Here is a 10,168-nt window from a genome sequence, read left to right as displayed (position 1 = left end):
CACCCCCCCCCACACACTGATGCTTCCCAGCAAGGAAAAAGGTCAGAGAAGGTGAAAGTTGTCACAAAAGCCCACCTAGCACCAAGGACTTCAGGGAGATGGCTCAAGAAGTGATGGTCAAGGTAGTGCAGGAGGTTTGAAAACATTTAGGAAAAGGTAAGGCCTTAACATATAATTGCACAGAGTAGCAAGAAGAAGTCAGAAGGGAAACCTGGGAGGAAGCAGCATATGTGAGGCAGCTGGTATCTGAGACACTGGAGAGGCAGAGAGGATGGCCACTGGTTCAAGCCAGTTACCACAGCCCAACACAACTCCCAAAGTCTCGAAGACCCTTGGTCAGGGCCACTGTATCAGCACCCTGTTCCACATAGTACAGCACCTAACCAGGGCAGGAGATCAGACCTATTCTTACAGATGTTCGAGGAAAAGGAGTTTCCAGCTTTCCTCAATGATGTGATAGTTTGTGCACATGTGAGTGTTTAGATTTGAGAATGGCCAAGGCGATGAAAGGTGATTAAGAATGGGAAGGTTCCCCTCCAAACTTCCAGAAGAAATCACTCTGGCTAAAGCTCTTAGACTCTAACAACTTGGAGAGGTGAAATATAAGACCATAAAAGAAGAAAAATTATTTTTTTCTTTTTTGTGGTACTAGGTGTTAGACTCAGGGGCACTTTATCACTGAGCTACATCCCCAGTACTTTTAACTTTTTATTCTGAGACAAGGCCTTGCTAAGTTGTTTAGGGCCTCACTAAGTTGCTGAGGCTGGCCTTGAACTTGCAATCCTCTGGCCTCAGCCTCCTGAGTCACTGGGATTATAGGCATGCGCCACTGTACCTGGCTAAAAGAAGAAAAACTCTAGGACCAAGGACTGAAATTAAGTAAGAAGAATAAGGGAGGATACCATTTCCAAGATAGATAGTAAAGATTAAATGACACTCTTTGGGGAGAGGAATTAATAGGAAGCAGCTTTTCAGAGAGGTTGGAAGGGAGTGGTAATCAGAAATTTCAGACCAAGGAAAAATCCAATATTTTTAACTTAAGATCAGTAATATGGTAAAACATTATTTTTATACATTGGTCCTCACTCCACTAAGGCAGTTGGTTGGATAAGGGATCTGTAATACGTTTGGCCTACTATGTTGTGACAGGAAGAAAAAGAATTGTGTGAATAGAGATAGGGCCAAGAGAATGCTAAATGCTGAACAACTTAGAACATAGTGTACTGAGACAGTTATTAAATGAAATTAAGAGAATTTAAGCATCTTAGCCTTGGCCTATTGCTCACTACTCAAGCTCATTTTCTTGTTGTTTCAGTACAAAATAACTGGTTATAAGTCACTAATTTATATGTTAAAAACATATAATGCACTGTAGGCCAATATAAAAGGTGCTTTAAAATGGCAATTCTCTTTGGAGAAAGGGATGAACCATGCCCTAGAATTGGCCCTTAGGGGACTCTCTAGGAGGAACTGAAAGAGTATCTACTCCAAAGGACTCATGATAGCAAGTTCTGACAAAGAAATTGTTTCCAACAGTTTCAGGCTATCCTATTCTGTTCTCACCCCATTCTCCAAAGCTGAACTGATACTTAAAAAAACCTGGGACAACTGCTCCTGTATTTATTTTTATAAAAACACATTGTACTCATGGAACGCTTTCTGTATTTCTTCCTTAATTGCCACCTTTTGATTACATAGAAAGCACTCCATTCCTGCAAGCTAGCAGGTTGACTGGAGGTCTGGAGTCTTGGGGGAATCACAATACTGGCTGAGTTGGTGATTCCAAGCCAAAATTCGGCTGAAAAACAGAACAAACAAAAACAAAAACAAAACAAAGACCAGTTCCTAGGAACCAGCCATCGCATTTAGTACGAACAGCTAGCTATCAGAGTAGAGAAATAGAAGAAAGTGTTCCAGTTTGATTGTTTTCCCTTTTGGATGGCAGCTGAAGGGCAGAAGACGTGTTTCATCTGGTGCCTTTCCACTAAGTAATTTTCCAGGGCTCATTGCACACAGAGCATCAAAGCCTAGGAATGGGCTTGAACTATTCTCACAAGCTGCTCCTCACCCACTCGTCCCCACAGACAGAAGAGACTGATGCTGAGAACACACACCCACTCAAGAACACAGGCTTGTTCATTTTACTACCTAGCTGTAAGTAGTAGAGCTGGCTGGTGAAAGGAATCATGGGCTGGGAAGTGTAAAAACTTATGTACGTGATAGGCTTCCTTCCATTTCTCTCTGACTACTTTAAAATGTTGCTTCTCTGTTTGTGAATATATTTAGGTGGCAATGACTAGGTAGGTTCATATTTTGTTTAAATTTTTCCTTTTGAAACATCTTCCCTTTTTTAAGTCCCCCTTTTCCCCACCCACTTATTCTCCACCCTCCCACCCCAGCCTATATATTCACAAGTTAATAGGTTAGTAACAATATTAGTAAGAATAGTAACAACAACAACAACCAACAACATTAATAATATTAATCCCCTATATCTGTATAGCACTTTACGATCTACAAAGCGCTCTCACATCCATTATCTCATCTGTGCCATAATGCATCAGTTATCAGCCTCATAGGCCTTCAACTGTGCAAGGAAAAGAGATCAAATGTTAGAAGTCGAGTGGTGAATAAAGGGGAAGAAAAGGCTAGTAGTGAGGGATGTTGGAGCTGTGACAATTTTTAAAAAGGTGGAGGGGGAGGGCTGAATTAAAAATGATTTAAAAATTTATATAAAAAATTCACTTACGTTGAGTGTGCGGCATCAAATACTAGTTGTCCTTAGACTAAGTATGAGTTGTTTCCACGAATTGTTCAGCTTATCTGATATTATATGTATTTAACTCATAGGAAGAAAAGTTTGGTCAAAGTGAGATGCCTTAACATTTTCTTTAAATGACATTGGCATTGCAAGATTAAACACTTAAAGAACACTAAAGCCATGATATGAGTGCACTTTTGACAAAACTGGAATAAAACATTTAGGAAACTACTTAAATAAAAGCAATCTATGTACTTCATTTAGTATTAGTGTCGGTTTTATAGCTATTTTATAATTTATCCCAGACTATTATAAAATATATAAAACTGAGATATAAAGTATCAGCAATATAACTTTGCACTTTAAATAATTTTCAGCTACAGATTTTGCTTTTAGAAAACAAACTTTCAAAGCAGCTGTTTTGTTTCCTTGTAAAAGGTTCTATAAATGCATATACTCAGGTCCCTGATGGACTTTGCTGTTGTGACCTTCAGACTTTTCCAACATTTTAACTCTTAGACAATGGAACATACACATCTTTATTGTGCCTTGTTCAACTGTTCACGTTTCCACACAGGACATCAGAGTTCAAAATCTTAAAAGAATGTATGTATGTATGTGTGTGTGTGTGTGTGTGTGTGTGTGTATATATATATATATACACACACACACACACACATATCTCTCTGAGTGTGTGTGTATGTATATATATATATGTATTTAAAAAATTCATTAATGAGCTTTAAACTGTGGGGTGAATCTGTGAAATGAGGTAAGGAAATTTGGCACATTTCAAACAGTATCCTTTAAGTTTTGGTAAATTGTGTAACACAACATATTTTTCCACTGTGATCTACAGGTGCTATCCACATAAGTGGGCGTGGTTAATAGCAAGAATCACTGGAATGTTTCTAGTAAATTAACAGGGACAAGCTCCCCCAAATACTCACAACCAAATGTTGATATAGAAGTAAAAATATATACAGTACAGTCACCTGCTTGTAGTTTGGCACACTGTTTTCCATTTTTTCCTTGTGGGTAAATAGTGCATAAACTACTTGTGCAACTGTATGACTTTTTAAGTCTTTTACATAGAGCATCAGATTAAAGTTTGCTTTCAAAGACTTATTCCCACAATTTAAAATTCTTTTCTTTAAGCACTTACATGTCAACATACATACCACAAGGCATATTTTGAAAGAAATAAAACACAAACATCAAATGTCTTTCTGGAAAATGCGAGTCTCTTCTTCAAACACAGGTAAAACTCAAAATGCTGTTTCTGCTTTTAGGAGATTGTAGTCGGAATCCCTGCAGAAAAATCAGACAATTTATGCCATCTTAGTTAGTTTTAGTGTATGTCCCACAAAGGGATCATACGACCTAAATTTGTTAACATCATACTAGACGCTGTATGATGCAGAAAAAGATACAGATAGCAGGGGGTACTAGAAAGCACTCCTAATTGCCACGTGTTGAGATTTTGTTTTCCAACTAATGCTCTTTTTGTTGAAATGATCTTGGCTTTTTGTCTACACGACTTTAATTCTGTTGTTCAAAATCTGTCTTACTGCAAAGCCCTTCCTTTTCCAAAATCATTCAAGAGCATATTTTCATAATAGGTGGAAATTAATGCTGAATAGCAGAAGAAAAAAGTAGCCTTGTTAGAGCTTATCCCTAGTGAAGCCAGAACAAAATTGCCCAATTTTTGGGGTGGCTTAAAGGTATAGGGATTTTCATGCACGCTTTTCTTTTATTTGAAAAAGGGAATAGGACAGTTTCTTTCATGCAAACTTTGCTTTCAAGAGGGAAAAAATGAGGGACTGTGGGCTCAGCAGGTAGTAGGAAATCTAAGGGTGCATCATCTCAGCCATTTTGGTGCAGTATTACCTCAGTTTTTCAAAAGAAGCTGTCCCAGCCTCATCCTTGTGGACCTGTTCTCGCTCCATGCGCTTTCCCTTACACTTCTCATCTCTCAAGGCCTTGGAGCTGGATTTGTGACGATATAACTTTTTGTGTGTCGGTCCATTATTGCCTAAAGTGCTCATGCTACTATACTTTTTATCAAAGAAGGCAGAGCGAGAGTCCTCATTATAACCAGGCATGTCTGCACGACCAGGATCACCTGTCGCTGCTTTCCCATTGCTTTTGCTCACACCTTTGATTGACCTGTGATTCTTAGTGGTTCCTGGAGACCCACTGTTGACCTTTTTCTTAGATTCTTGTGGTGTCCCAGCCAATATTTTGAGGGTTTTTAATTTTAGACTATTGGACTCAGGGGAGTAGAATGCATTGGGGTCCCCATGGTGCTCCATGGGTTCCCAAAGGGGCTCTATGGAGGCCATCATGAATCTCTGCACATCTGCCATACCAGAGGCAATGTTGGACAAGATATAGGAAGGCTCCTGAAATTCCCGTTGGTCATCATCCAGGAGGCTGTTGGTGTTAGTGCCCATACTCATGTTGCTCCAGCCTGGATTGCTCTCTTTCCCCAAAACCCAATCTGCAGAAAGTCCCTTCTGACTTGGCATCTTCACAGAGGTGACAGGGCCTCCATGTTGGGTACAGTCAGCCAGTGTCTTCCCAGTGGAGGATATGCTATTAGTCTGGCCTCCTCCACGGCCAATGCCCATTTGCATTTTCTCTCCATTGATGGCAGCCATGTATTTTCCTTTCTTTGTTGACTTAGGGACTTGGCGAGAGGTTTTGCCAGGTGGTTTTTCAGTCCCTTTATTGTTGACTTTAGGGGACTTTTTCCTGGTGTTTTTCTGAGAAGAACTTTGGTTCATAGCTCCACTCTTGCTGGGTGAACTTTTCTTTCTTGATTTTGATACTTTGTTGTTGGTACTAATTTGACCTGATGGGTCATTAAATGTTGACAAGCAAGGGTTTTTTTGGAGCAGGCTGATAGAATCCTCATCATTGAACATATGGAACTGAAACTGATGGTTATTTAAAGTAAATCCATCATCCGCTTGGACTTGCTGAGAAAGGGTACTACAGTCCCACTTGATTTTCTCCATGCTGCCCAATGGTCCTGGGACACCATCTTGGAACCCTTTCAGTGTTCCTAGTGTCTTGATAGTCTCACATCTGGTAATCTGAGGAGAAAGACTGGGGGTATCAGGTGGGGACATCTCTGAGAGGGAAGAGTGGCGGAACTTGTCAGGAGTGAAATTGGAGATATCCAGGAGGTCAGTGGATTCCTTTAGTGGTACTATCTCATCAATGCTCTGCTGGATCACTAGCTTGGGGCTGCAGTGGGCCAGGAAGTCATCAGCGATATCATCATCACCATCCTTTTCACAGGACTTCAAACTTAAGGAGCAGTAATTGTTTGAGCTGACAGAGAGTGGGGCCATTGAATCAAAGCTAAAGAGCCGACCATCATCCATACTGACTGGGCCCTGCTGGAAAGGAAAGCAAATATCTCCATTATTAAAGTGACATAATTGATAAGAGTCATCAGATTGGAGTTGGGTGTCTGGCACAGAGGCATATAGGACCTTGTTGCAACTACCACCACCACTATTGAGGCCAACTGGATTGTATGTTGTAGCTGGGAGATTATTTTCCATAGACACTACTTGAGATGCTTCAAATTCACTGGATTGGTTTGAGGCTATCTCCCTTGAGACTTCAGCCATGAATTCCTGGGTACCAGAAGTAGCCTTGTTGGGCCATGCATTTTCATAGTTACTAGATTCCATTTTGAAGTTAAGAGATGACTGCTGCAGCTCAGAGTCAGAGGATGAGGAGAGTACACAGTCCTGGGTAGGGTGGAGAGGTACAAATGACTTCTCTGTTGGAGTGAGACTGCTTTCACTTTGCTCAGGAGAATGGTGGGTGAAGTATGAGATATTAGTATTATTTGACAAGTCAGAAGCATCTAACAGTGTCTGCAGATACCCTCCAGGGATAACAGGTATATTAGTGGTAACATTAGTAGAAGATAGAGGCATTTCAGAAGAGCAGGTGGTTGGTAGGAAAGTGGAATTCTTAGCAGCTTTGGCCTCATGAAATTCAGATAGATGAGAACTGTTTGAATTCCCAGGAATAACTTCATTTTTTAAATTAGGCTTGGAAGATTGGTCTTCCAAGAGAGGGCTCATTTGAACAATTGGCTTGCTTTCTTGCCCAGCTTTGATTTTCTTGGATTTTAACCTAGCTTCACTTTTAAATTTGATTTTGTTGAGCACTTTCCTCTCTGGCCCTTTAAACTCTGGGTCTTGGGCTTTGACTTTCACCGAGTCAGGGCCTGTGATGTCATTTAAATGTGATCCATTTGCACTGCTGGCAGTGGCTAGAGGTGCTGACTTTAATGTACCTTTTAGGCCTCCATCTTCTTTGCGATTAGTTTGCCTCTGCTCACTGCAGAATGAAACCTGCTTATTACTTGCTGACGTTTCCATGGATGGGATTCTTTGAATCCTGTGCCTGTTGCCAAGTTTAGATTTTCGTTTACGAGCAGGTGGCAGGAATGATACCTCAAAGCTACCTGGTTCAAAGCTTTGCTTTTGGCATAAGGGTGTCTTGATGGAGTCTATGTTGCTGTTTCTCTTTTTCTTCTTCTGCCAGAAGGCTTTCAAAGGTGCCAGCTTGGCATATTTGTTGAGCTGATTCTCACTCAAATTCACTGTTGTCTCACTGGCATCCACCTTACCCAACTTCACCAGCATGTTCTTCTCACCTTTAAAGCGATTGATGATGATATATTTGATAATAACAGGGGGCTCTTTACGGGTTACTTTTCTTCTCTTTTTGGGACACCATTCATCATCATCTTCCTCTTTGGAACTACCTGGCAGCCATTCCTTCCTCTCATTTACTTTTTCACCCTCTAGTGAGTCAACATCATATAGGTAATCTTCACTGTATCTTACTTTTCTCTTCGCTCGTAACCCATAGTTCTGCTGGGAGGAGGAGCTGCCAGAGTTAGTATCCCGAGCCATATAGCGGCTACAGTCCTTGATCTCTCCCATGGAATCATATGAGACCTCAATGAAGGAACTGTCATCACTGTAGTTCCCTGATGTTTCCAAGGAATTAGTAAGATGGCCCTGCTTTGAATTCTTAAATTGCCCTACATCAGTCCCACTGCATGGTTTATTTAAGGCAGGTTTCTCTTCATTATCCTTTCCATCTTTTGTCTCTACACCTTTATCTTCATGTCCTTCCTCTTTGACTTTCTTCTTGTCCAAGTTTTTATCTTCTTCCCCCCAGATGATGCTCACATCAGGAACTTTGAATTGGGAAAGATCACTGCTCTGCTTCAGGGTCCCACTCTTAGACTCCCGCTTGGGGCAGGTAGTAAAGACACTGGGAAAAAAGTTGAATTGTGCATCCTCCTGCATCAGAAGGGTGGTCTTGTCCCGAACATTGTCCTGAAAGGACTCATATCGAATTTTCAGGGAGCAGACGTCACTGCCCAGTGTTGACTCATCATCATCAAACATGTAGTTATCCACATCTTCTTCAGAGAACAGGTTGACAGATAGCTCATTCTTGGAACAAAGGTCAAGCAGTTCAATTTTACTCTCACTAATGAAAGTCTCAAAGTAACCCCAATCCTGATTGGAATTTGCAAGCAAAGCTTCTTCTGTATTGCACTTATCTAACAGTAATGCCTCATAATAACTTTTCTGAGCTGGATCTTCCAAGTCAATGTCAGGTTTCTCAGCTTCTCGTCTATCTCCTGCCCTTGATTTATGCAGGGGGAAGCCTAGGAGCTGGTCTGAAAGCAGCTGCTCTCCATATTTCATGTTTTCTCCGGCATTAATGCACTGAATCCCTATATCAGAGACTGCACATGTTTCATAATCCCTATTTAGATCACCGACTTTCAGACTGATTCCTGGCTCAGGATCTACTGCCTCCTTGGATTCCATGAAGCAGCCCAAGCAAGTCCGGCTTGGCTGCATGAGGCAGTCTCCATTCAGAGCTGACATGCCTGCAGGCTCCATTATGGCAAATGGAGCCTTCTCACACTCATTGGGCAGTGACCATGTGTTCAGGCCTTTTGCAACACCAGATGTCAGGGAGATGGCATTCACAGAAGCACTATTAGCAGCATGCTCAGGTGCTTCAATCAGGCCCAAAGGAGAGGGAGGGCTCTGCATACAGGGCTTCTTAGAGGGCAGAGGCAGGAGACCCCTAGGAAACATCAGGGTCTCTTTTTGTACCACTGGTATAGGCTGAATTGGTGCAGCAGCTTCTAGGGCTGCAAATGACTTCATTGCCACCTCCTGGTTCTCTGAGTCTAGAGAAAAGGGGAAAAGATGACATGAACAAAGTTAAAGGTCTTAGACCAGATTCATTAACTTTCTTTCCCTTGATCAGTTTCTGGTACTTTATCTTATTATATAAGTATGCCTCTATTTCTCTAGCTTTGAAAACCACAACTAGAACATTCAAGAATAATCCTGATTTCATATTGAACATTCATGCAAGTGAAAAATAATATTTTTTGGCTCCAGCTTCTTCCTCAGAGAAAGTCATAGCCCTCTTTAGAAATGAAGAAAGAATTGGATTGCTTGATTAATTGGAAAGTCAAGGCTTTCAGAGGGGATATTCATGGTCTTAAGATATGAGACACAGGCCTGTCCTTCAGAGTCATATCCTGGAAGCACCCAGTGACTCTGATTCACTAGGAATTCTGAGGAACTTCATTTGACAGAGATGATTTGGGGAGACAAAGTGGTCAGATTTGAAGCCTCTCAGAGACTCTTCTAATCTAGTTAAAATTTTGGTAGAATAAAGTTTAGGATTAACATCAATCACAAAGGCATCCTGGACTCAAACTGTCCCAACTTTTTGGATACTGAAAATCCATAGTAATAACAAAGGACTATCAGGAGAGTGATTATATTCTGTAATTAAATTCCCTTACCATTTTCTTTGACCCCATTAATCAGAGTGTTTTCTCCGTTGGCTGAGGCAGCAATAGTCTTATCTTGTTCGTTATCCATGAATGTAACCTCTTATTGTTTCATTCCAAGTCCAAATTCTGTCCAACCTGCACATTTCAAATATATAAATTAGTTTTATTCTGTCTTTTACAGGTTGTTTTAGCTACACGATTCTTAAAAGGCTCAATGGAATTTACCTGTTTCCAGACTGTCTTTATTACTGCTATTTTTGTTTTATAGTTTATGCTTACCATATAAGTCAATTTGGAAACCCACACTTCATTCATACATCCTAGGCCATACTATTTCCATTAGGCAAATGTATATCTTCCTTCATAGGTGTCCAATTAGAAAGGATGCAAAGCAGAGTCCAAGCTAACTTGAAATAAGGAGTATGTGGATGTTAAGATTAGCTTCATTACTGTTTGCTTCATTTCTACTTCATTTCTATTTCAGATGGTCAAAAGGCTCTTCAAAAACAAATTCACATATGTATGTG

The 10,168-nt window shown here is 40.7% G+C and overlaps 1 protein-coding gene across 1 annotated transcript in view; it reads right to left on the bottom strand.

Moving 5' to 3' along the window:
* Positions 1-733: 733 nt before the first annotated feature.
* Nexmif (neurite extension and migration factor) overlaps positions 734-10,168 on the bottom strand; it is a 60,707-nt gene continuing 51,272 nt past the window's right edge. Inside the window, exons 2-4 of the mRNA XM_015505857.2 lie at positions 9,651-9,776; positions 4,652-9,020; positions 734-4,072 (exon numbers count right to left, since the gene is read on the bottom strand). Coding sequence (XP_015361343.1) covers positions 4,030-4,072; positions 4,652-9,020; positions 9,651-9,729 — 4,491 coding nt within the window. The 5' untranslated portion in view covers positions 9,730-9,776 and the 3' untranslated portion in view covers positions 734-4,029. The remainder of the gene's footprint in view (positions 4,073-4,651; positions 9,021-9,650; positions 9,777-10,168) is intronic.

This window comes from Marmota marmota, unplaced genomic scaffold (assembly GCF_001458135.2).
Source record: "Marmota marmota marmota unplaced genomic scaffold, marMar, whole genome shotgun sequence".
Classification (NCBI taxonomy): Eukaryota; Metazoa; Chordata; class Mammalia; order Rodentia; family Sciuridae; genus Marmota; species Marmota marmota.
The sequence above is the reverse complement of the archived record's forward strand: the minus strand, read 5'-3'. Positions and strand labels throughout refer to the sequence as shown.